Source organism: Carassius auratus, chromosome 30 (genome assembly GCF_003368295.1).
Source record: "Carassius auratus strain Wakin chromosome 30, ASM336829v1, whole genome shotgun sequence".
In the NCBI taxonomy this organism is placed as follows: Eukaryota; Metazoa; Chordata; class Actinopteri; order Cypriniformes; family Cyprinidae; genus Carassius; species Carassius auratus.
In genome coordinates this window covers 14,593,181-14,620,323 of record NC_039272.1, presented here as the reverse complement: position 1 = coordinate 14,620,323, position 27,143 = coordinate 14,593,181, and the positions used below count along the sequence as shown (strand labels likewise).

Here is a 27,143-nt window from a genome sequence, read left to right as displayed (position 1 = left end):
TTGTGCAGTCACACATACACAAATATGTCATTATTGGTGAACTATTCTGTCATGAATGGAAATAAAACAAACACGGTTCCTTAAAAAGTTACCCAAAGGTGAGTTTTACAGTTAATGACAAAAGACCTGTTGTATAAAAATGCACAAGCGGGAGTCACTTTACAAGGTGTTTATTGTTGGAGCATAAAAATCCCTATCCGAATGCAGAAGCACCACAATGGAACTTCAACCATCTGGTTTGTTTTGAAGTTAATATGTAAAAGAACTATAACACTAGCTTTTGTAGAGAAAATATCTTTCCAAGCCACTCGACGTAGGCCTAAAGTTGCAGTATAGGTTAAACCAGTAGTCACATACAAACCTGCATTAATCTAAGGGATTTACAGAGGTTTCCAAGCAGCACTTGAACAAAAATCCACACTTTGAAGACTTCTTCACACCCTAAATCTAACACTCCACCCACACACTCAAACTTTTATCACACATACATCCACAAAAACGCACAAGTGACGCCACTCACACGCATACAGTCTCTTATAGAGCCCATATGTTAATGAGCAGGGATATTTAGTCTACCCAATGTGCATGTGAAATCAGAAGTGAAAATCATTCTGCATCCGGAATCTCTCTCTGTCACACACACACAGACACACACAGACACACACACACACACACACACAAACACACTTTACTTGTTTGATTATCCATCAGCTTCTATATGTGTGTCTGTATTGTGTTACAGGCCATCTCCTCCTCCCTTCCCCTCTGGTCAGTGCTCCAGGCAGGAACTCAATAATTTATTTATAACCTGTATTTCCTGTGCAGCATTTGAGAGGGATGAAGAGGCTGGTCCAGGGAATACATTTGTCTGGGTGTGCGTTTGTGTGTGGGTTTGGTTGAATATGACTATTCATACATGGAAAAAATATGCACTCTTATCTAGTTTTTTTTTTTAATTTTTAAAAAAAAATGTATCTTTCTGCCTGTTGTTAATCAGCCCTTGTGACATTTTCTTGAGAGGTGGAGCTCAAAATGTATAACATATGTACTGAGAATTGGTTCCAAGTCAGTGTTTGTGCATATTTGCTCCATCTTTTTTCACTGCTTTGGCCCAATCTTCAAACTCTATGGGGAAATAGTCACTTCCTGTTTACAGAGGAGCAAGTTAACATGTATTCCCATTCAGCACAACGCAGCCCAACACCCTCCCACACATACACATACACAAAAGCATAGATATAAAAAGGGTTTCCTCAGTACAAATTAGTATGTGAAACATCAGTGATATTAATAATGAGGGGATTTCATCAGACGATGATGCCCATTTTAGATCCTGGACACTTTTGTTTCCAATTTTCATAACACAAACCAATTGTGAAAGTTGAGAAAAACTCAACCACTTAAGGTAACCCACTTACATTACATAATAGGGATGTAAACCTTATTTGGTTTAACTTTTTTTTCAGTTTGTTTAGCAATTATAGTTATAAACACCTTTAGAGTTGCTACTATACACCAAACCAAATGGCACGTCATTGTCTTTTAGTTTAATCTTTCTTAAAACCCTGTGTCGAATTGTGCCTTGTTTGAAAACGAATCTGCAGTAAAATTAATTGAACACAGGAACCGTATTCTAACTGACGTGGTCTGGATATTCATTAAAAATAAAGTTCATCCACTCTTTCCCAATGCTGGGATCAGAAGGAAGGCAATGCAAAAAACTTGGCACTGCACAGCATCTTCTTGTCTTCCAAGCCTTTTTTTAATGTTTGGTTTCTGCATAGACCTGCGCATTTACCGTTCTCGTAAACACTACATGCGCAAATCGTTAGGCAGGGCTAAACAGCCAGTGATGTTGATCTTCTTGCAGAGGCGGTGCTTATCCACACTATTACATCATAGTGGGGCACGTTCCTCAACTTGTTGTTTTGGCAGACTGCTTTCATTTAAGTGGTTTTTAGACTAACAAGAAAGTTTTGAGCTCTGAAACTTACAGGATGTTTTTATAGTACAATGACCTCTTATATGTGAAAAGATCTATGGAATTTTGGTTTCTCCAGAGATTTACGATTTTAAGATGCTAATACCAAATGGCCTATTACATTTTTAAGTAATGTCAACGTCAATTCGATTAAAACCGTTTGTCTGACAAAATGGAAGTTGCATTTGGTAAGGAGTTTGAAGTACAAAAACCTCTAGTATATTTTCCAGTGAGGTAAAGTTGCACACATCACGTACCTCAGTGAGGGTCAGACAAATCATTTCGATTTAAACCATGCATTTTATTGTGGTTCCAAAAAAGTTACCAGCCAACTGGCGAGCAACTCCATTTCACTTGCCAGAACAAATTGCCACCCGCATTTGGCACTTGAGGGGTGTTAATTTTGGATCTTACTATCACACAATCTCTCTTTCTCTTCCATTCTTTTTAGTTCTCCTCCAACCCACACAGAGAAAATGAGAGGAAAGAATACCAAATGCAGCGTGTGATGTCTCTGATTGTTCTGCTCTCTCCCTCCGTGCACATATCCTCATGCACAATTGTTATCCTCCGACAATAAGCCCTTCTGCCTCTGTAAGTAACAGGACTGGCTGGCCGTAAAGATCTTTTCACGCTCGTCTCGTGTTCTCAGCCCGGCTAGTTAACAGCTTATTATGTTAGAACTACAGGGAAGACACTCACAGCTTTTGTGAGTGTTCTCTCGCTTGGTTTGGGTGCATGAGACGGGGCAGATGGTGACACTGTGCATGTAGACAGACACAGAAAAAACCAACGGGGCATAAAGAAGAAAGAATCACAATACATTAAGTGGGGATTAAAAATGGGAATTATTCATCTAACTCATGCATTAACAAAAAAAAACTGCTTCTTATATAAGTGAATTACTGTTGAACAAGTAAGCAAATTGACTTCACTGAAACCTATAAAACTGTGGTTGAGCTAGAAACTCTTTGAGACAAAGATCTATGCATCTATGGTGTTTAGGTGTGACCAGGGGTTTGAACATGCGTGTGCATGACTAAAACATGATTCACTGTGACTGAACAATTAACAAAAATTTCTGCCTTTTTAGAAATGTCACGACAGACAGAACGAGACGTATGAAGGTCTAGATTCCACAGGCACCATCAGATTCACACTGCTGCTTCTTCCATTACAGCTCATCAGCCGGAAACTTTGAGCTTGACCCTGTAGTGTTTCGGTCTCATATTCTCAGATTCAGTGTTCGGTTCGGATCAAATAGAATCAGCACAAGGGTTTTACCAGAAGAGATGTAACTCTAACTGTAAAAACAATTCAAAATGCTTGTCTGCGTGTAGTGTGAAGGAAGACTGACACTGACACACACACACGCACACAAAAGATTAAATGTACTCTCTTATGTATTGAATTTCCATGCAAATTCTGTGGTACATTTATTGAGTACTAAATATATCAAAGTACCATGGTATTCCTGTCTGATATATCAAGACTCTACCACGGAACTTGCACAATACTTTTTTTTGTAAGGGCTTCAATACAGAAACCACGCATTACACTGTTAAAAATAAAATAAAATAAAAAACTGTTAACTGCAAGTTACCTTACCATATGATTAAAAACTGTAAATGGTTTAACGTTGTATTATACATCATTTACTGCAAAGTGATTTTGCAAATAAAAACTATAAATTACCTTATCATTTGCAGTGAAAAAAGTAAAAGGGACATTCCCAGAAGTTCCAGCGTGATTTATCTACTATATTTTATTATTATGTTTTTAATATTAGTTATGTACATAATTTATTGCATTATTTTAGAGTCAAGTGTGTTATCCTGAAGGTGTTTTGTCTAGATTTTGGTACTTCAGATAGGTTGGTATGTTGCAATTATATCACTTAAAGAAATATAAGTTGGTAAATATATATTTTCTTCAGTAAATGTAACAGTATTTTTACATATATTTTTTTAATGTATTTTTACAGTGTGGTTAAAGTTACTTATTTACCTGGAGTTACATCACACATTTCGGATAATTATGCAAAATTAACTACAGCTAAATGTAGTAATGGCAACTCTGGTTTGTGCCAAAGTACCACAGTTACCACAGTTGTTTTTGTTTTGTTGTTTTTTTTTATTATAGAACTGAATAAATACAGAGAGCTTTAGAAGCTATGGTACATTATGTCCCAAACATTTTTGATTATTCAAAATGATTTATTCATGTCTGCTCTATGATTTATTCAGCATTAGTTTATTCATAGCCAGGGTAAATGAGAAGAGAAACATCTTTTGACAGAACAGAAAACCCTCAGTTTATTCATTTTTAAACCATTAGACAAGACCAGTTGGCTAACACTTACCCAAAGCTCCCTTAGTTTCCACCAAAGACCAGTAACAACAACAAAAATGATGATCGTTTAGTAAGAAGTCATAAAAGAACTCAAATTAATTGAACAATAACAATGATATTAGTAATAATTTCTAAGTTAACATCAGTTAACTACAGTGAACATGAACTACCATGGAAACATAGTTAATTTTAACATTTACTAATACATCATTAAAATCCAAATTTGTATCTGTTAATATTATTTAACTGACCTGAGCTGACATGAGCTAATAATGAACAGTAGTAATTTTATTAAGTATTGTTAACAAATGTATAAATGCTGTTGATGTTAATTAACGCATTAAATAATGGGACCATATTGTCAAGTGTTTTCTGTAGCAACTATGGTATTTTGATGGAAACCACAGTTAGCATGATAATTTTATTAAAGGAATATTTAAGTTCACTATATGGAAATACACGTGAGGACAGAATATCAAGGCAATATAAAGATGTATTTTTGCCTGTTTGTTCTTTCAGTGCGTAGTACACCTGACACTACACACTTCAGTCAAATATATGGTTATACATATATCAGTTCATATTTGCAGCAACTACAAGAGGAGGCTGTGTACACATCTCTCACGTATCTCTTTCAATTCAGTTTCTGTGAACTTGTGTCATGGTATTTTAGATATGCACATATGTATGTGCATGTACCTCCTCAATACATTTGAAGTTTTGAGAGTGCATGTGTCTCTCCACCCCCACGTCTCTGTGTCGGAACACATATGGGTTCCTTTATGTCCCAGCAGCCACGGCGCTCTCTAAAGGTCACAAACCACTTCCTGAAATGGGGCACTTCCTCTTAGCGGACAAACTTTGCACTGTGAGTTTATAAGGAGTCTGCAAGTGTACGAGAACTGTTCATAAACATTAAATTGTAATTTTATACATTGAAAATTTGTGAAATTATTTAAACTGTTATTTGACTTCAAAAACTCACTTACAGTGAGAACAGAGTGTTTTTTCATTCAGGTTAATAGTAAAAAAGTAAGTCCATTTAGCTAAATCAATAACAAAGTTACTAAATAACCTTGGTAATCCTTCTAAAACCTGTACTGAGGGAAGAGAGGTCTGGAGCTGAGATTTCATCTATTTGCATTCTTTGGAACCACTAGCCTAAGGTGATAGAGAAAAATATTACTTCTCAGTGTTTGCTCTTGTAGAGCTCAGGAAACGTAATGAAGTTCGCATTTATCTTTTTAAGTAACAATTTGTTCCAGATTATTTTCCTAAAAAGAACCACAGGAGAAGTAAACAGAAATTAGAAATATGTACGCTACCATTCAGATTTGGGATCATTATGATTTTTGTATGTTTTCAAAATAAGTCTCTTACGAATACCAAGCGTGCTTATTTAAAAAACTAAATTATAATAATTATATATCTTATATATATATATCTTATAGATATCTATATCTATATCTATCTATCTATCTATCTATCTATCTATCTATCTATCTATATATATATATAGATAGATAGATAGATAGATATTTTATTTCAGCAGCCATTAATCCAGTTTCAGTGTCACATGATCCTTAACATGGTGCAGAAATCATTCTAATATGCTAATTTGGTGCTTCAAAAAAAAAAAAAAAAAACTTAAAACTAATTTCTTATTATTATCAATGCTGGAAACACTTGTGCTGCCCAATATTTTTGTATTACTGTGATACATGTTACATTCATTTTTTCATTAACTGAATAACTGACACTTAATTCTGACACTTTTAATCAATTTATTTAAAATCTTTTTCAAATCTTTTGAACGGCATAGCGAGTATAAACATATAAAGAAACAGAGACAGAGAGTGATAGATATAGATACAGATATAGATATAAAGATTAAGCTATGCAAAAGAGGAACTCCAAAGCAACGCTTAAATACACACCCACACACACATACATATACACAGACACACACACATATATACACACGCACATACATAAGTCTGATAAGCAACAGACTTCAGAAAAAGATTCCATTTGCTTTTCATTTAATCTCTCTAGTGTATAGGAAAAAACTGATGAGTGTGATCTTGTTTGTGATTTTTCCATTCTATAATAAAGCTCAAATATGAACCCTTTTGTAAAAATGTCTGTACGGTTACTGACATCTTTATTCGGGTCTAGCAGATATAAATACTTTACATCAAGGATAAACAACTATTTAAGAGATTTTTTAAGCCGAATCAACCCAAACGTTACATTTTGGATTTTATATTTTTGTTTATCCAACTGCCAGTTGTTTGCAATAATTTGGTGGGACAGTAAGGGCTGACCGTTTTCTGTTCAGCTCAAGCCTCTAGATACCACACTGCCATGGCCTTCCTTCCCATATTTCCTCCGAGAGAAGCTCATCATGCGATGACTCCACACACACAAAGCAGAGGCTTTGTTGTCATTAAGAGACATTGAGTCATAGATTATTACTGAATATATAAGAATGGACAAATATGATCATGTACTGCAATATAATGAAGATCAGACAGCTTTGTTGAGTCGATGCAACAGAATGAGAATGAGAGCAGATGTAAATCTACACACCCCACAGGTGATGGACAGCCAGAACACATGACTCATGTACAAACCAACACACGGCCAAACCCAGAACACATTTTGCTTTTACTCTTACAAAGCCTATGAGTACGTTTCGAACACAAACCATATAAAAGTATCTAAAATACATTGTTTGTATTTAAAATTTACTACAGTCCTTTAAACGTGCTTGTTTTTAACTAAGCCAATCATCTTAAAGGACTGGTTCACCAAAAAAATAAAAAAAATAAAAGAGAAAATTGTGACATAATTTTCTCATGCTCTTCCAAACCTGAATGACATACGTTCTTCCAGTTAACACAAAGGCATAAAAACTCATTGCATACCCTCTCTCTGTTCTCCTTCTGCCTTTCTCTGGCGGAAAATTTGTGCAACTCCTGCATCATCAGGCGAAACTGGAAAGAGTCCCTAAGCAGCCGGGACACAGAAACATCAGTGTTTCCATCCAATGTATGAGAGCTTCCCACTCTAACTGACCTTAACACACACACACACACACACACACACACACACACACACACACACAGCTAATAAGTTTGGCCTCCACAAACTTAAACGGAAAACTAAAAAAAAAAAAGCACTGTTTCAAAACTTGTACATATTTGGTTACAACAAAGTTGTGGCAAAAGACAAAAAGGCCTAGTAATTACATACAAATCTGTATTGTTCTCACAGAAAACTGTATATTTCTGACTTCACAGAAATTAAGCTGTGTTTAAGGGGCAAAATATTACAGTCCAAATGTTTGAGATCACACTGAAAATGTGGATATTTTGTAATCACACACATATAGTGTTCAACCGATTTAATTTCACAAACTTTGCAAACTCAAGCCCAGCTGTGAGATCTTGTGAAGTGTGCATTTTTATACAGCATGATCACGTGTTCTCTGCGTCAGCTTTTTCACGGTTCGGTTTGAATCTCGGTTTTAGATTCACGGTTTCGGTACAATTCGGTATGTCCTATGTTTATGGAAAAACTATACTTTCTAATAAAAAGAAGAAAAAAAAGAATACTCTATCCAACTACAAGCAACAGTACAAATAAATACAATAGAGTAAAGATACAAAAAGCGCTGATTTTTTTTTTTTTTTTGATAGGTCTAGCATTAGTTTTTAGGTACACAAATTGAATAAAATAATCTAATGTAAAACAGCATTGGATATTGGACTGTATAAATTAAAGATTATTCTTTATTAAAGTTACAAATGCTTTTTAATCAAGAGCAGTGAGTGATTTCTTTGTTGTTGCTGTTCGATTAATATAAAGACTGTCACTTTAAGAGAATTCACTGATCCAGTGCACTGACACAGTAGGCCTACGTTCAGCCGGATATGTCTGCTATAGGATACTTACCAAGACGGGCATTTTGACATAATTTTTGTCTGAATTCGCAGTTCAGATTTAAGTTGTGTGTAGAACCGAACAGTATGATTTTTTTTTTTTTGCGTACCGTCCCATCCCTTCCCTGTTGGTTACAATGTTTACTTCCTTTTTAATTACATTTTTTATTAAAACAAAAATAATTATTTGTTAAAAAATACTTTGTCATCTAAAGTATAAGTATGTTTCTTTTACACATTTATTTTTAAATACATTGTCAAATGATTTTAAATTTCTTAATAATAATAAAAAAATTATATCAGCTATCGGTCCCACACTGCTTTCCAAGATATCGGCATCGGCTGTCAAAAAAAAAAAAAAAAAAACAATATCGGTCGACCACTTCACACATATAATACATGTAAACTAATAATTATTTTCTGTTCATTATGCATAATCTATAAACATTAAAATTCTACACTGTTGTCAGAATAAAAAAAAATCTAAATAATTAAAAGCTACAAGTGAATGTAAACAGCGTTATAATGTGCAGTATGAAAACTGATGTATTCTGAGATTTGCTAAATTTAAAATGCAACAGTGCGTTTCAATTTTAACCATAATAAAGAATGACTTTAAGTGAGTATTAGACTATAAAAGGGTAATATAAATGTGAAAACAGTGGAAATGAGCATGGACAATTACTTTCCAATATAAATTCAATCTGTGTGTATAGCTACTTTTGACCCCACTTTATATAGGTATATATGGATAAAATGTTCGAATGGTTAAGTTACCCCATTTTTAAGTGTAGAAATGGAACAGGTCTCACTCTAACTAAAGGTTAAACCAGTTACCCACCGCATCTTACCTTAGAGCTTTAGCTGATGCTATAAACAGGGAGCAGCGGTGAGGTAGAGATCTTATTTTGTCTCAGTAGCTTATTATACGTGCTGGTGTCTTAACACATAATTCCACTTCACAGAAAACTCCAGCCCAAACTAAGCATCAATGTCACATCCGAGTCTCTTGTCCAGAACAAATATTAAAATATAAAGCTAGTGCTTGTAAAACAATGCTTAAAGGGCTTCAAAGTACACTTCAAAGAGCGCACTGCAGTACTGTTTATATAATTATGATCGGACAGATAGATTATTAAGAATACTCAATGTTGAAACAGAAAATATCAAACATCATGTAGCATAAAGGTCAAACTAAACTTATTTAGATTAAACAAACATAACTTAATTAATAGAATGTAACAGCGACAGAAAACAAAAACTCAAAGTACAAACATTTTCTAATAAAACAGCTATTTTTTCTTACATTTCACTTATCTCCCCACTGAAAACAAAGTCTTCCGCCAATCTATCTCAGTGACAATTCCAGCTGCAAGACCGATGGGGTCTCCTGGCATGTGTGGTCGTGTTTAGGTTATCAGAACAGGGAAAGTATGATGCAAATGTCAAATATCTGAATTCTCAGTTTGTCCTTTCAAGACCCCTTCAATGCTGAAACTGTCGTAATCTGTTATATTCGGACTACACAAAATAAGTGGTCCCAACTGTCTCTCTGTTCAGAAACAAACTCAGTGAATGTTATATCACTATCTTAACCAGATTACCAGTGTTAATACTTTCTCGTTGTGGATTACAATTACATGTGGGTGGACAATTAAGCATGGAAAGTGAGAAACAGTGGGGGGGGGGGACTACACAAGGCCTGAATTTCAAATAAAAAACAGCTTTTTATATTATGACTTAATTTTGTCCCAATGGTTTTATTGCATGACAGATGATGTATACAAATGTAAAAAGGTCACAGCTGCTGAGATAAATATAATACATGCAATTAACTGGTGGTATTAATTAGTGATTAACAAACTGTTAACTACATTTCAACTATCTAAACTACAGAGCTTCTTTTTCCCTTGATCACAACATTATTTTCAAATCTTTACTTTCTCCTAAAGACACGGTCAACTGTTTCCATCGATCCAAAACTATACACTATGGCTAATCATCTTTTAATCTATGTATATGACACTCATCACATTTAATAGCATGTTATGCAAACTCTTAAATGCTGTCAGAAACAGACGGACTAACCATAGAAGGCTAGAAAACTAGCATACCACTGCATCCAGTGTCAGCAAATGACAAATGTTTGGCCAGATGTTTAGAATTCTCCTGTTAAGTGCAATGACCAGTTTAATCCACTGACCACATACATTCACAAACAACATCAACAGTCTCCACAGGGACAAAGATTTCCACAACACACAATATCTTGGGGCATCTTGGGACATCTTGTCCCATTCACCTTTGTTCACTCTCCTTGGATTAAACATCAACGCAACATTTGGCCTGTACAATCTCAATCTCGACACAAAACTGTATTAACAGAGACATGGAGGATTCCGCACAGATTATGGGAACTGCAGGATTAAGCCCAAGCTAAAAGTAAATGCATGAGAGAGGGACAGAGAGAGAACAGGAGAGAGAAAATATGTGTGGTTAAAAGAGGAAGAGATTAACTGTAATTTTGATGAACAGCATCCTTTGACAGCAACCTAATGCAGCCTTCATGGTTGGTTGAAGATACTTTACTCCAACCATCCTCCTCAATGTAGTACAGTGATGGGAAGCACAGATGTTCAGCTTTGGCAACTTCTAAACCAAGACACTCACTGTTTCGAGAAGAGGTATGGTGCCACATATGGTATGACATCACTTTTTGTAAAGAGCTGAATTGTATTAATTGTATTGATCTCTTTCCGAACCACTTCCATTACAAATATTACTGGAGAACAATGACTTGCATACTGTGCATTCTTAGGCCAATAGTGTACTGAAACACCAAAATAAAAAAAATAAAACAAAAGTCTCAGTAAGTTTTTCCTTTTTCCTGCATCACTATTTTGTGGCTCTGCAATGCCTATATTATCACCACAAACAACACAGCACAGCACGGCAAGTGTGGTACATTTCCCGAACAAATGACTGGTTCTTTTTACATTCACATTTGAATCAGTCAGAGTGGTTACTGAATTGATTTGACTCAATTAAACTGAACCATGAACTGTTACTATTATGCAGTTTTTAAAAGTTCATTCGGTTTGTTTTCGTGTGCATGTAGACAACTCGTTCTTAGCAGCTGCTCAAAGTGCTATAAGTATATTATTATTGTTGCTATTAGTAATAGTCAACTGGCAACTAGATGACGAGGCTGGTCATGTAATATAATGTTGGCACCCGCTCCACATAGAATAAAACTACTTTTGTAGAAGATTTCTGAGTGTAAATCATGATTATATATATATATATATGGGTTTTTTTTAATAAGCAAAAAAAAATCACAACCCTTTCAAGGCTTTTGTTGTGGCAGATGGTAGTTTAATCAAACAAGCAAATAAATAAATGTAGCGACAGAGGTTCAGTTAAGATGCAATAAGATTCCATTTGTGGTTAATTAGCAAAAAATAAGGTTAACGAACTAACAATGAAAACTTATTTGAAAGCACTTATTAAACAGTTCATTTAACATTTACTACTTTTCATCTATTGTGATATTTTTGATTATTTTAATTCCTTTTTATGTAAAGCACTTTGAAATAAGCTTATGTATGACGTGCTATATAAATACAATTGCCTAAAATTACAAATACATTATTACAGTGAAATGTTGTATCTTTTAACATTCCTTATTATACCCGAGCTAACAATCAACAGCTGGATTTTATTAACTAACGTTAATAAAGATTAATCAAAACTGTAACAAATGAATGGCTTATTGATAGTTAGTTTTAGTTGTTGACTAACGTTACAACGACATACCATATGTTATTTTAAGTTTTGCTTGTTTAGAAATCTTATAAAACAGTAAGGACCGATTATTAGATGTGCCAAGCAACAGCTCTGTGATAAAGCAATTAAAAGTCTGAGCAAACACACCATCTGCTAGAACTGCACTAAATTTAATTCTGATTTGCTAAAGGGACTGCGAAATCGTTCATAGAATCGGAATTATTAGATTCCTTACGATTGCACGTTCAAGTGCCATGATGCCAGGAAAATAACTGTAAGAGAAAAACGGGCAGCAATTACGGATGCGCTGACACAACGCCAATATGGACAGCGGTGCTCTCTGCTCTGACCTCCCAGCTCTGCCAACCTCATCCGCTCGAGGAAGCGCTGGTAGCTGAACATGTCCTGTCTGGACAGAACATGTAAGACGAGTTTATAAGAACGGATTAATGAGGCAACAGGAAAAGAACTCTACACTCAGTAAACCATTGGCGATTGAGCCTATTTCGTCACGTTAATCAATAACTCAACCAGACCGACGCCATTAGAAAAGCAACTTACACTAAATGTTTTAAATATCTGCCGTGTTTCCAAGCGGTTTGGCTGTGCTCTTATCATAAGCGTTTGTGTTCTTAACGTTTACAGCTGTGCTCGCAGCTGCGTGATGCCTGAGATCTGGGAGAGATGAAACTCTGGTACTTACGCCCTGGTTTTAGGGAAGCCCATTGAGAGCAGAACATCCAGACTGTTTCCATGTTTGACAGTCCCTGGCCGGTTCTGCCGCTGCATCCGTGGAACCACTTTGGTATATAGGTCCTCTTTTGCTGCCATGGTTCAGCTTTCCATTTGGCTTCAGAACAGCGATTTGCTTACTTTTGATGCGTCCAAATGGACGGACACGACACACATTTAAAACATCGGACTGTGCGCTACAGTATGTGCGTTAAAGGCTGGTTCAAAAACGCTCCATTATTCACTCACAGTCGGACAGACAGAAGTCTTGGCGGACGCGCTACAATGTTTCTAAACACAAAATGATTTGAGCTTCCTGCTGGAGCGCTCATGTCATTACAGTTTGAGAAAGGGGTCACCAGTCGGAAGTCAATCTCATTTGCTCCGAGTATCGATAAACAACGCTGTCGTTGTCCGCCACCGGAATAAATATAATTCGCCGGAGCCACACGCGGCTCGGGGTAAAGTTAGAAATGCTGTAGCGGGCGCGTCGCGTGCGAAAACTACCAATACTTGTTACATTGGTACCTCCTATACATGACTTATTTATGAATGGGGCTTGACTGAAAGCGGAAGTAGCCAATCAGCAGACGGAGTCCGCCAGGCCCCGCCCCCAACCCTTAAAGTCGCAGTTTTGAAAGGTGACGCCTGAGCAGATGCGCTCTAATGGCAGGCAGCGCAGTTCAGTGAGAGCATCATCATCGTCATTGACGTCTTCTCACATTCATTTGAACGCTCCTATGTAACTGCGTGCAGGTAGCACGTGGAACGCATCATGTGGAGCCTGGAGGATAAGCGCTTTCATTTTTAAAAATGTCTGTATGTCACCAGCCCCACAAAAGAGAGCGAAATAAAAACCTTGAAAAAAATCATACATTCTGTAATTCGGTGAATGAACTGTAATCAAAGCAAAACATTTGATCCTACACTGCCGCCTAGCGGTCTTATTCAGAACGTCATAGTTAGCCTCAGATTTTGTATTCACGTTTACAAATAATGTGAAATAAATACACTAATTCCAAATAGAGAAGTGATATTTCACAGAATCAGAGTCATATTGTTCAGATGAGGCAACCACAAATAACATTGCTTAATTTAACGTTCACAAGCAGTTTTCTGCATGAAAGAGAAAACCAGAGAAATGTCAGCATCTTATATATTCATTAAGTCATATTCAGTAAATTTCATTTATTAGAAGAATGGTATCAAGTAACACATTAAAAGTTAAACCAAACAAAAGGGAGTATGTAATTTCTTTCCAGATTAATCATTCAGAAAGGCCAATTAAGCACCATTTCAAATCTTAAAATAAATCTAATAAAAAGACAGAAAGATCTATTTACATTTCATAAAAGGTATAAACACATAAAACACACAAGGTACTCTATCATAAAAAAGTGACATAAACCACATATCAAATGACTACAATGTACAGCAAATGTTTTTATAAAGGAGAGGGGATATTATATCCTGAAAGGGGAACATTCATAGTACCTTCTCTTCCCCAAAAAGTTTCCATCTCATAGTCCAGAGTTGTGTAAAAACAGCACTGGACATCTTAGTCCACACATAACTAAACAACAAAGTGAATTCTATAAATAGAGAATTGATCTTAGACCCGTTAGGTTTGTGTTCCACTAACAGACTAATCATATTTCAACAAATTACATTTCTATTCATTTCTACAAAACCAAACAGGTCTAGATTCCTAAAATTAAATCTGAACATTTACAATTGCTGCTTTTGAATATTTCTATGGTCAACCAGCAAGGAAAGCAGAGTAGGAAGGCATTTCCCGTCACATATACACTGATCCTGATTTGTATGAACTTGATCTAGGCACTAGATCTCCACGTTTCATGCAGAGTAGCACAGACTACACAATAAAAGATGATTTCTGTCTGAATTCCTCCTGAAACAGACACACAAAACACAGTAAATATAATTATTTTAGCATTGCCACTACTCTGTTGGTAGAAAAGGGCACATTTAGAAAAGGACATTCAAAATCAACTTTTGAAAAGAAAGATCCTGATTAATATAAATTTACACAACTTAGCAAGATATTACATCAAGACTTACATCATCATCTGTTCCGGGCTGTGTATAAACCGCTTTTTGTTTTGGCTTGCTGCAAGAGATCATTTATATATATTACATTACAGAATTTTTTTTATAGTATGATATGTCAGAAATAAGGTTAAATGTGCCACAGAAAAGAAAACAACTCTTACCTTTCTATTTTTTCTGTGGGGAAAAAAGCATATGCAAATAAGTTAATCATTTTGAATTTCTAATTATTATAGTTAAATCTCTTACTCTCTCTCAATCGCTCTCAAACACACACACTAATGCAGTAAGAACTTACTTGGCAGATATCCCTTTTTTCTGGCAAACCAAAGACCAAAGAGGAGCAATCCAACTGCCAGCAAAGCAATAATAACTGCCGCAACAATGCCACCAACATTTAGATCATCTATAACAAATAAAAATATCAAAATTAAGTAAATCAAGAAGTTCTTTTAGAGACGTAAATACAAGACATATCAAAAATCATATTTGATTCTCTCTCTTTAGAGAGTCATAAAAGTAAAAAATTTTGCTATTTAAATAATCGAGAAAAAGAGTGGGATTTAAGTCTTGTTTGCACCAAAAATTGGTCAACTATCACATTGGTCTACACAAAAAGAGCAGATGGCTTTACTGAAAATGAAAATTAATTCCCTTCCAGTAGGTGGCACTTCTGGAATACAGACATAAAGCACTTTCCCCTGTAACTGCAAGAACTCATGAATGCTTTCAGGCATTACAAACAAAGTGAAATTTTCAATGAATGAATGAATGAATGAGGCATTTATATAGCGCTTTGTGTATTGCTGTACACCCAAAGCACTTTACAATCATATGAGGGGTCTCTCCTCTACCACCACCAGTGTGCAGCATCCACCTGAATGATGCAATGGCAGCCATAGTAAAACAGGGCCAGTGCGTTCACCAGCTACAGGTGGAGAGGAGAGAGAGTGATAGGGCCAGTTCACTGGATGGGGATAATTAGGAGGCCATACCGTAATCTTTATGAGAAGTGCCATAGGATTTTTCATGACCACAGAGAGTCAGGAGCTCGGTTTAACGTCTCATCTGAAGGGAAAGGTTTTTTTTTTTTTACAGTATAAAAAAAAATATACTGTATATGCACTATACTGGGGCATAAGGACTCACACAGGCCGTAGAGTGAGCACCCCCTGCTGGCCTAACTAACACTAAAATTAAGACAGTCAGTTTCCCTCATTAATCCATTTCATGATTTTTGTGCATCCCTAAATTTAAGTCCTTTTGTAATTATAAAGACTTTTATTGTACCATTTAAGATTTGCTATGGCTTTAAATTTAATACAACTAAATTTAGTCTTTTTAAGGACCTTTGGAGACCCTGGAACAGGCCTTTATTAAGTAACCAATATGTTATGAAGAAAGAAAGAAAATAATTTGAGACCAAATCTACAGCATAAAGTATAATTCTCTGAGTATCGTGTGCTGTCAGACAGACTTCTACTGTATGGGATTACCATCTCTAGACAGCATTTTTTCAACTGTACTGAATTTCCAAATATAGTAGCAAACTTCAAGGGCTCCCCAAAACATGGGGAATTCCTCTTTATAAGCTTCCGTCAATAAATCTGTTGTCTTTTTATTCGTTACTTTAACTTTCTTTTAAAAACTTACACAAGTAGGTACACCTGATCAAATCTGACAATCTACGAAGAAGCCTTTTAAAGTTTTATAATGCAGTGAAATTTAAGTACAGCCATTATTTGAAAGCAATGACAGTGTTACATACCAGGGAAACATTTTCCATTTCAAAATTCCACACCTTTCCAGACACCTCTGTAGATTTTTCAGACCATATTTCATAATGAAAAAACAAATTAAATTAAGGGTGTAATGATTAAAGGTTTAATTCACAACACTGAACTCACAATTTGATACTCTAAAAACTAGTGTTGTCACAGTAACCAAATTTCATTAGTCTGTATCAACACCAGTACAATTTCTTGGTACTGTAGAACTGAATTAAAAATTCCAGTACTTCAAACAATATTGAATGGATTTTCTCCGACTACTCATCTGATAGGACATTGTGTTTACACCCTCAACAGACATGTCTGTGATTGGCTACAGTGGTCAACGCTTCAAAAACATGTTGTAAACTGAAACCATCAATGCCCTTCACAGAACATTTAAGACAACAGAATAGGTGCTGTAGTCTGGAAACGTTTTCCCATACTTATCCAAACCCTTAAAATACTAAAAATTGAATTGCATATTGTGTAAGAATGCTGACTTACGGACTTCCATGCGCATTGCATCTCCACGCTGAGGGGCGCCTTCTCCATTACTGGCCTCACAGAAATATGAACCGGTATCCAACTTAGATACTCTCGCAAAGTCCTAAACACACAGAAATACATTTTACAAATATAATCTACAATCTTCCAAAACAACAACAAACTAATGACACGTTCAAAGTGACATTTAAATTCTAGAAATATATAGTTCTGAATTTTTGAAAGGTTCCAGTCATTTGTTGTGAATATATAGTATGGAATCCTGTTTCTACCAGAGGATATAAAAACAAATAGGTAATTGCAACTTTTCTCTGAAGTGCGATATAAACTCAAAATGTAAAAAAAAAAATTCTTAATTCAGACTTTTTTCTTGCATTTCCATTTCTAAAGTCATAATTGCAAGAGAAAGCAAAAAAAAAAAAAAAAATTTGAATTGTGAGATAGTCGATAAATTATCCTTTTTATCTTTTGGCAGAAACAAACTTCCATAATTTTTACACACACATTCATTATATATGCTTGTTATTTTATTAATTTTTTCTGATATTGTAGATGAACACTCACCAGGTTACCATTTTTAACATCCATCTTGTAAGTGAGGTTCTTAAAATTGGAGGACAAGGTTGGATCCTCGGGGAGGAGAATGTTGTCTTTGTACCACTTATAGCTGGATGGAGGGGAGCCATCTGTGTCGAAGCAGGTCAGGCGAGCGTTACTGCCTGTCCTGACGGATGAAGGGATTCTGGATACAGGCTTGGAAGGAGGCACTGTAGTGGAGGGAAACACAGTGGGAATTACAAGACTGTTTGGTTTATTATATTTCATCAGAGCAATATTCTATGCTATCCATTGTTAAATATAAACATTGCCAAACCCCACTGACTTTCAGGTGTATAAATAATTTCAGTATGTATAATTTTTTCCAAATATCTTAAAATAGCATATTGGTTTGAAGTCGTGGCCTGACGGTTAGCGACTCGGACTCGCAATCAAAAGGTTGTGAGTTCGAGCCTCAGGCCGGACGGAATTGTGGGTGGGGGGAGTGCATGTACAGTGCTCTCTCCACCTTCAATACCACGACTTAGGTGCCCTTGAGCAAGGCATCGAACCCCCAACTGCTCCCCGGGCGCCGTGGCATAAATGGCTGCCCACTGCTCCGGGTGTGTGTTCACAGTGTGTGTGTGTGTGTGTGTGCACTTCCGATGGGTTAAATACAGAAGTATTTGCTGTTTACAAGCTAGGGTTGTGATTTATGATGACATCATAATAAAGCTCACAGGTAGTATGATTTCATGTATATCATACAACATTAATTACCAAGGACTGTGAGTTTGATGGTCTTCTCGTCATATCCAGTATTTCCAGACACCTCACAATCATAGTTTCCGTTGTCTGCTCGTGTCACCTTGTTAAATCTCAGTCCTCCATCATACACTGTGATACGGCCTGCATAGTTCCCTAATGAAAGAAAAAAAATAAATGCACAATGCTATATATTTTCCTCCATACACTTTTCACACATCAACAAACAATAAGAGAATGCTACTGCAAGGTTATAATAATGAACTGGATGACAACAGTAAAGTTTTTATCCATACCAGTTGGCTGGTTATCAAAGTAGACCAATGTTTGAGAGCCCTTGAGATCCCTGAACTTCCATTCTACTCTGGGTGATGTCCCAAAGTCAGAACTGTAGGTACATTTCAAGTCAACTCCTAGAAAAAAGACAAAAAAAAAAAGTTATACTTTGTGCATAAATGTTTTTCACATAAAAAAAGAAAAAAAAGCTTAAACCAGGACCACCCAAAATAGGCAGACCTGTCCTTAGGCCAGCCAGTAGACTAGACAGAGGCTCCCCAGGATATTTTTAACACCTCACAAATTATTATTCTTCAATTACAATTCAAAGAGTATGCAGGCACTACATTATAGTTACTTTATTATTTATATCTGGCTGCCTACTGACTCATGGAAATAATTATAATTTAAAGACAAACAAACATAAAAAGCTAAATGAAACTTACCCTCATTCTCTTTCACCTGTACTGAGGGATTAGCAACAGTAACCGTAAAAGCGCGCAGTCCTGTAGACAGAAGAGAGGGACTCAATTCTTATTTAATCAATAACAAATTATTCTTTAAATTACATTGACTCAACACATTATAAATTGCATTAACAGTACCGAGAGTAGAATGATGCATTCATGAACATTTCAGCATTAAAGGAAACCTATTATCCTTCAACAGTATTAAAGTAGGTTTACACACATCCCATGTGTGTGTTCTATAGACCCATTGGACACCCTTGCCAGGTTGGTGAAACTGTAAATGTTTCAGATTGATATCAAACGTATTTTAGATCCTTTCCAACACGAAAATGGTAGACAAATTACATTTCAAATTTTAAAGATAAGCTTGCACTTATGTTGGGTCACAAGACCAAAAAGAGAAACAATTAAAGGTCTTTTATACAGCTCCATCATCCAAAATGGAATCAAAATGCAGACTTGCTAAAACAATAACTGTGACACTGGCGAAATGTGCGGGGTTTCATTAAAAAACTGAACCCTTTATTCTACCACAAATATAGACATGCAACAGATGAAAGCCAGAAACGTTCTGACATTAGGGCAGATACAACTGCTTTTCCAACAGCTATTCTGAAATAAAAAGAAACGGATAAACAACCATATGATAAACAAACCAATATACCACGAATTCACATTCACTGACAAACATGAATGACAATTACTTAATTCAGCAAGTTTCCCATATTATTTGCCAATCTGAAACAGTTTTCCCCATGTGTACTTGAGGGAAACAGCTACAATATAAACAAACACGATACTCAAATACTGTGAATTCATGACGACAGTTTCTCTGTTTGCTCAATACTAGCCTTGTTTCGTGTGTATGCGCGCAGTTAATGCTATCAAGAATTAGCATAGATGTTTCATTTTACAAGCTGACTACTTATAATATTCAATAATAAAAATAGAACACCTTTTAACTTAAAATACCGTGGCTTTGCTGTTAATTGTTCTTTCTTTCTAGATTGAGTTTCAGCGATCACTATTTCCTGCTTGTGGAGCTCGGGTTTCGGATGGGGGATGGGCAAGGTGGAACTACAGGTTCTCCAGACTACAGGTGATACCATCGAACCGTGAAAGGCCTTCTTTGACATTTAAACAGCAATAAAATGATATTTAAAATGCTGTTTCTAGTCGACATAAATACCAAATTTAAGTTAGGACAATTAGGTACCGTAACAAAAGCAGATATGCCCAATTTTGCTACGCATGAAGCGCTGTATAGAATCATATTTCGAAGTGCTCTTAGTTGACTCGGTTCACTGAATCCTTTGAGTCATTGCTTAAGAATGAGATCATACCACACTTAAAACCGGTTCGGCTTCAAGTGGTTCCTCTGAAATACCATTAATCTCAACAACAACTGGTTCAAAATAACGATTACTTTAGGGAACTGGTCAAATAAGGCCACATTTGGCAGATACTCAGTTATGTTTTCTGTTTTTACTGACCAGTACAAAAAAAACGTTTATGTAAAAGCTAAATTCCACTTTACGCAAAATAATAATGCATTATTTAAATGAATAAATGTGGAAAATCGCTGATTAAATGTTTTAGCAATGCATAGCATATAGCCTATATATTAAAAGTTTACATTAAATATTACACAGAATACATCAGTCAATAACAGGACGTGATTAAAATTATATGTAAACATGATTCAAACACTGAAAACATCGATTCCTACCTGTGACTGAAATAGCGAGGCACACAAAGACAAAGGTCAACATATCCACTTGCTCCAATGGCTTCCAAAATATTCCTTTTTTTTTTAAAGATAAAAATAAATAAAAAGCTGGTTTTATATTACTTTACGAGAACTTCCAGGGAGTTGTGTATTTGCTATGCCCTCGCAAAGCTCAGCTGAGTCATGAAAAGCTGAAAGGTAGACAAACGCCCTGCTTGAGTGATCGGAGTGATACTGTGTTACATGGGCCGTGTGGGATTGGTTGTACGCTCCTGCGTGACGTCACGAAAGTAAACGCAGGTGCAAGAAAGACAAACTACTTCCTGGAATAAGCCCGGTTTGGAAGTTTAAACCGTAGCTTACATATCCTTATTGTGAAATCTGTATGCATTTTTAGTAAGATAGATACGATTTTCAGGAACTAACCTTTCAGGGTAGAGTAAAGAGTAATGTTTTTTTTTTTTTTTTTTTTTTTTTTTATAAAAATGTGATTTCATGGCATTACAGTATATGCATACAGTACAACTGATCTTGTCCCTGTATCTGTCTTTAGCTGAGAAAATTCAGCTGGAACTCATAAAGAAGACATAAAATGCTGGAAAATGAAATGATATATCTGTCTTGCATGACATCTATTAAGGAAAACTTGTGGAGCCAGAGAAAATGAAGTTGGAAAATAAGTAAATGTTTTTAGATTTTTATTATTATTTTTATTATTATTTATTATTATTATTATTATTACAGACTACCTGCTGCAGAGTAGAACAAAATGACACCAGCAGCACACTTATCTCTGAAAAAAAAAACTTGACTAACCACAGTATGTAAATGTGGTTTGGTATTTCTCATAGGGCTGGGCAGAGATATAATCAAATCAGCTGTATGGAGACTGGTTACCATGGTTGTGTCTGTGACAGCATTCTTTTTTACCCTAAAAACATTGACATGCTTATACAAATGACTACAGTTTTGTTGTTACTCACTATTAAGTTATTTTGCATAAATATATTTTATATTCATATACAAAGTATAAACACAAGCTTTATAACAAAAACCCAAATACTTGTATGGAGGCCTACACTATAAAAATGTATGTGTAGGTTTATTATGGATATTGTCTTTAATAAAACAAATATGCAACATATTGTTCTTACACTTGACTTTCTTTACTTGTTGAACAGGGTAATACCGAAATGGAGCCCATCATTTCTTTATTGCCACTAAGTCCATTTTTCAAATCAAAATGTCAATTCACTGAAAGAACAATATTCATTCCGTCCATCACATGTTATAGGAGGAACTTATTGTTATTGTTAGTTATATGCCATCAAAACATAATAAAAGTTTCAGGGGTTTAAGAATAATTGTTTCTGTCTTACTTCCTCCTCCCTCATGTAAATATGGGTGTTCACACACTTAAAAAATATTCTGGGTTAAATAATATGGACAAACCCAGCGATTGGGTTACTGCTTATTATTGAACCCAACTGTTGGTAGAAAACATCCCAATCACTGGTTTGTCCATATTTGCAAAGCATATACAAAGCATATGGAAAGGAAAAGGTTCACAAGCAACAGTGAATAATACACAGGTGCTGGAAAATGAAAGAAAGGTATATTTGATTGTTCTTTTTTTTATTTTTAGATTAGCTTTTTTTTACAGACAGAAAAGCTAGATGACATGATATATAAAGCTAGATGACTGCAAGCTTGAGAATACTGTCAAGCAAAGCCGATTCAAACACTTGGGAGTGCTTCATAAGGAGAGGACTGAAGCTGGAGTCAGGAAAAGGGCTACCAAGCAACTTATGAAACAGAAACAACATCAGAAGGATCTTACCTTAGCTAAGGAGAAAAAGAACTGGACTGTTGCTCAGTGGTCCAAAGTCCTCTTTTCAAATAAAAGTAAATTTAGCATTTCATTTGGACATCAAGGTCTGGAGTCTTGAGGAAGACTGGAGAGACACAGAATCCAAGCTGCTTGAAGTCCAGTGTGAAGTTTTCAAAGTCAGTGATGAATTGGGGTGCCGTGATGTCTGCTGGTGTTTGACTATTGTGTTTTATCAAATCCAAAGTCAATGCAGTCGTCTATCAAGAGATTTTGGAGCACTTTATGCTTCCATCTGCTGACAAGCTTAATGGAGATGCTGTATAATATGTTTTATTTCCTGATAACATACATCTAACCATTTTGTAACAAGCTGTTGTTGCAAGATAGTTTGTTTTTGGGCTGAGGAGGAATTTTTTATATATGGTATTTAAATAGTTTGTTGAAATGTTTTGTTTCAAATGATCATAGAATATAACCCTGATTTATCCTGGAATATTCCTTTATGTTTTTACTGTCTTACTGTAGGTTAGGTGAGGAGGGAGCTCTGTTTGCTTTGAAAGGCATACAACTCATTTGGATCTACTTAACCAGTATATTTCATGCCCTCTCACATCCCTAATAATCTCTAGTGTCTGCTTGTGTCACCTCAGTAAATCTCAGTCCTACATTACACTGTGATATGGCCTGCATATTGAACAGATAAAAGAAACATCCCCCAACATCACAATTGGACAAAGAATAAGTACTTCTCAAACAGCATTAATGTTTTTTACATATCTTACACAATGAAAAGTCAATACTTCTGCAAAGTTATAATGACAAACTGGAAGACAACAGAATTATTAACAACAGAAGGCCTATAGATTTAATATGTTATAAGGTGAAGATCTTTGCATCGTGCATTTTCAGACCCAGAGGTGCTTGAAGAACCAGCATTAATGTTTAGAAGCAGGAGATGAAAATAGATCTGGATGTTTTGTTTGACAAATGATTGATTAAAAAACATTGTAGTTAAAAATACTGAACATATAGTACTAAAATACTAGACTATACTAGAATATTAGTAAATAACTTAAAATATATACAATTTAATTAATTTAATTAAAAACATCTGAAATTATGACAAAGTCTTGGATTCAAAGCAGGGATGTTGAATGTGATTTAAAGTTTTTGTCCAAGTTGTCGCAGCTCCAACTATAACTAATTCTAGTTTTTGTACCAGTTGAAACAATTTAAATCACAACTACTTGGTTATGGACCTCAGGGGACCTTCCGGATCCCTTCACTGATCTTCCTTCATTGTGTGAGAACTGGAGGAGGATCCAACATGGCTACTCCAGAACCCCTACACATTTTTTAAAGGGAGCTATGCTTTAGTGATATTACGTTCTGTGCCAAGGCTTCTGAGTGCGTATTGAGAAATCCCAGCAGCTTTCCGTGAAGTGCATATCGAGGCTTGTTTCGCTTTAGACCAGGGCCGTGCACAGACATTTTGAGGGGCAGTGGCCCAAACCAAAAAAAGGGGTACAAGGAGGGTGGGTGCTTGTTAATACAAATTATCCAGTTGTTACAAGTATATGACTAAAAGAGAAGATCGCACACTCTGTAATAATTTCAGACTTTATTGTAGATGTTTATATAAGTGAGGTCTCCCTTACTCTTAGAGCCAGCTTCTGTCTCATCTTCAATGGAAGTAGGGGAGAGTGGGGTAAGTTGACCCACCCCCTGCATCTTGGCAACTGTACACTTTTACTGTCATGTGACCATGTATTCTGGAGCCACACATATTTTCTGACAGCCTGTGAAAAGGAGAAGCACATTTAGCAAATGGAAGGCACCACGGCCGTAGCCAGGGTTTGAAAATTAGTGTGGTCTGGGAATTGTGCTATAATAACCCTACTCATTATATACACTAAACTCTTTAAAAGAGACAGATATGTAGATGTTTGTGAAAGATGCTTTCTCTGTTTTGTAGGAATGAGCATTGTTAAATGATATCACATTGCACCATTACTTTAGGTTAGGGGCATATAATTTTATCAGTTGTTTAATTCAGCAACACATAAGCCTATTATTACTGTTATAGTTTTCATTAATAACCATTGCTTTGTAGATGATCATTTTGTTTAGGGCCCTTATGAATGTTGTTGGCATGACTTTTTACTACTAATTTTATTACAGTATGAAATAGCATAGATGAAAAATACTTGTTCTACAGATCTCTGCACTACTGTTATATGGTACCTTAATTTATTAATGTTTTGATAGCGTTAATAACATTTCTGACGGATAATATCACTTTTTTTTTTTTTTTTGCTTTACCGAATGTGGTATCTGACAGGATATCTGACAGCAATATCATATCTGTGGGTTCTTTTGATTACTATCAGTTTAAGTTCCAGATCTTTCAAACTGCAATCAAACAAACTCTAAGTTTAGTCTATTTTTAGGAAGGCTACAACTTTGGTGTTCAACATATTGTTTCAGAGATGCAAACAATTAAATATTGAAATTTAAACTTAATTTGGTTGGTTTTATGTTGCTAAAGTTATCTTTAAGAAAATAAATATCACTGTCTGTAAAAGCACATTTTTAAATTAGTTTTCAAACAGTTATTTTTTCACATGGGTTTGAAACAGATTTGGTCAGATGGTCATTTTACATCCCAGATGGTGCAACTTACCCACTAACTCGGATAGGAGTAATCTGATAGGACGTTGTGTTCACACCCTCAACAAACATGTCTGTGATTGGCTACAGTGGTCAACGCTTCAAAAACATGTTGTAAACTGAAACCATCAATGCCCTTCACAGAATATTTAAAACAACAGAATAGGTGCTGTAGTCTGGAAACGTTTTCCCATACTTATCCAAACCCTTCAAATACTAAAAATTGAATTGCATATTGTGTAAGAATGCTGACTTACGGACTTCCATGCGCATTGCATCTCCACGCTGAGGGGCACCTTCTCCATTACTGGCCTCACAGAAATATGAACCGGTATCCAACTTAGACACACTCGCAAAGTCCTAAACACACAGAAATACATTTTACAAATATAATCTACAATCTTCCAAAACAATACCAAACTAACGACACGTTCAAAGTGACATTTAAATTCTAGAAATATATAGTTCTGAATTTTTGAAACGTTTCAGTCATTTGTTGTGAATATATATTATGGAAGCCTCAGAGGATATAAAAAGAAATAGGTAATTGCAACTTTTCTCTGAAGTGCGATTTAAACTCAAAATTGACACTTGACTTTCTTTACTTGTTGAACAGGGTAATACCGAAATGGAGCCCATCATTTCTTTATTGCCACTAAGTCCATTTTTCAAATCAAAATGTCAATTCACTGAAAGAACAATATTCATTCCGTCCATCACATGTTATAGGAGGAACTTATTGTTATTGTTAGTTATATGCCATCAAAACATAATAAAAGTTTCAGGGGTTTAAGAATAATTGTTTCTGTCTTACTTCCTCCTCCCTCATGTAAATATGGGTGTTCACACACTTAAAAAATATTCTGGGTTAAATAATATGGACAAACCCAGCGATTGGGTTACTGCTTATTATTGAACCCAACTGTTGGTAGAAAACATCCCAATCACTGGTTTGTCCATATTTGCAAAGCATATACAAAGCATATGGAAAGGAAAAGGTTCACAAGCAACAGTGAATAATACACAGGTGCTGGAAAATGAAAGAAAGGTATATTTGATTGTTCTTTTTTTTATTTTTAGATTAGCTTTTTTTTACAGACAGAAAAGCTAGATGACATGATATATAAAGCTAGATGACTGCAAGCTTGAGAATACTGTCAAGCAAAGCCGATTCAAACACTTGGGAGTGCTTCATAAGGAGAGGACTGAAGCTGGAGTCAGGAAAAGGGCTACCAAGCAACTTATGAAACAGAAACAACATCAGAAGGATCTTACCTTAGCTAAGGAGAAAAAGAACTGGACTGTTGCTCAGTGGTCCAAAGTCCTCTTTTCAAATAAAAGTAAATTTAGCATTTCATTTGGACATCAAGGTCTGGAGTCTTGAGGAAGACTGGAGAGACACAGAATCCAAGCTGCTTGAAGTCCAGTGTGAAGTTTTCAAAGTCAGTGATGAATTGGGGTGCCGTGATGTCTGCTGGTGTTTGACTATTGTGTTTTATCAAATCCAAAGTCAATGCAGTCGTCTATCAAGAGATGGAGGAGGATCCAACATGGCTACTCCAGAACCCCTACACATTTTTTAAAGGGAGCTATGCTTTAGTGATATTACGTTCTGTGCCAAGGCTTCTGAGTGCGTATTGAGAAATCCCAGCAGCTTTCCGTGAAGTGCATATCGAGGCTTGTTTCGCTTTAGACCAGGGCCGTGCACAGACATTTTGAGG

General features: G+C 35.7%; 2 protein-coding genes and 1 long non-coding RNA gene across 4 annotated transcripts in view; all 3 read right to left on the bottom strand.

Annotated features, from left to right (window-relative positions):
- Positions 1-13,297, bottom strand: part of ubash3ba (ubiquitin associated and SH3 domain containing Ba) — a 28,520-nt gene extending 15,223 nt beyond the window's left edge. Inside the window, exon 1 of the mRNA XM_026211587.1 lies at positions 12,770-13,297. Within this exon, the coding sequence (XP_026067372.1) occupies positions 12,770-12,897 (128 nt within the window). The 5' untranslated portion in view covers positions 12,898-13,297. The remainder of the gene's footprint in view (positions 1-12,769) is intronic.
- A 669-nt stretch (positions 13,298-13,966) lies between these two features.
- On the bottom strand, positions 13,967-21,175 carry LOC113049322 (junctional adhesion molecule A-like). Of its 2 annotated transcripts, none has more exons than XM_026211585.1 (10): positions 20,922-21,175; positions 19,169-19,228; positions 18,743-18,859; positions 18,462-18,602; positions 17,709-17,911; positions 17,145-17,247; positions 15,163-15,274; positions 15,033-15,045; positions 14,881-14,929; positions 13,967-14,710 (listed from the first exon to the last, which is right to left on the bottom strand). In XM_026211585.1, exons 1-9 carry the CDS (start codon positions 20,962-20,964, stop codon positions 14,885-14,887), a joined length of 837 nt encoding a protein of 278 aa, XP_026067370.1. In that variant the 5' UTR covers positions 20,965-21,175; the 3' UTR covers positions 13,967-14,710; positions 14,881-14,884. The 2 variants fall into 2 exon arrangements, with proteins under 2 accessions (XP_026067370.1, XP_026067369.1); XM_026211584.1 differs by having other exon boundaries at positions 15,167-15,274.
- Positions 21,176-24,079: 2,904 nt separating this feature from the next.
- LOC113049324 (uncharacterized) lies at positions 24,080-26,744 on the bottom strand. The gene is made up of 3 exons (XR_003276596.1): positions 26,698-26,744; positions 25,680-25,782; positions 24,080-24,551 (listed from the first exon to the last, which is right to left on the bottom strand). It is a non-coding gene; the product is annotated as an uncharacterized LOC113049324 (long non-coding RNA).
- Between the last annotated feature and the right edge of the window lie 399 nt (positions 26,745-27,143).

What these genes read in the sequence shown, in the direction of transcription:
- LOC113049322 (XM_026211584.1), bottom strand. Translation starts at nt 20,964, where the DNA reads ATGTTGACCTTTGTCTTTGTGTGCCTCGCTATTTCAGTCACAG. An exon ending in ATGTTAAAAATGGTAACCTG is followed by an intron (nt 17,248 to 17,708) that starts GTGAGTGTTCAT and finishes CTGTGTGTTTAG; the next exon opens with GACTTTGCGAGAGTATCTAA. An exon ending in AGCCCGGAACAGATGATGAT is followed by an intron (nt 14,711 to 14,880) that starts GTAAGTCTTGAT and finishes TGTCTGTTTCAG; the next exon opens with GAGGAATTCAGACAGAAATC.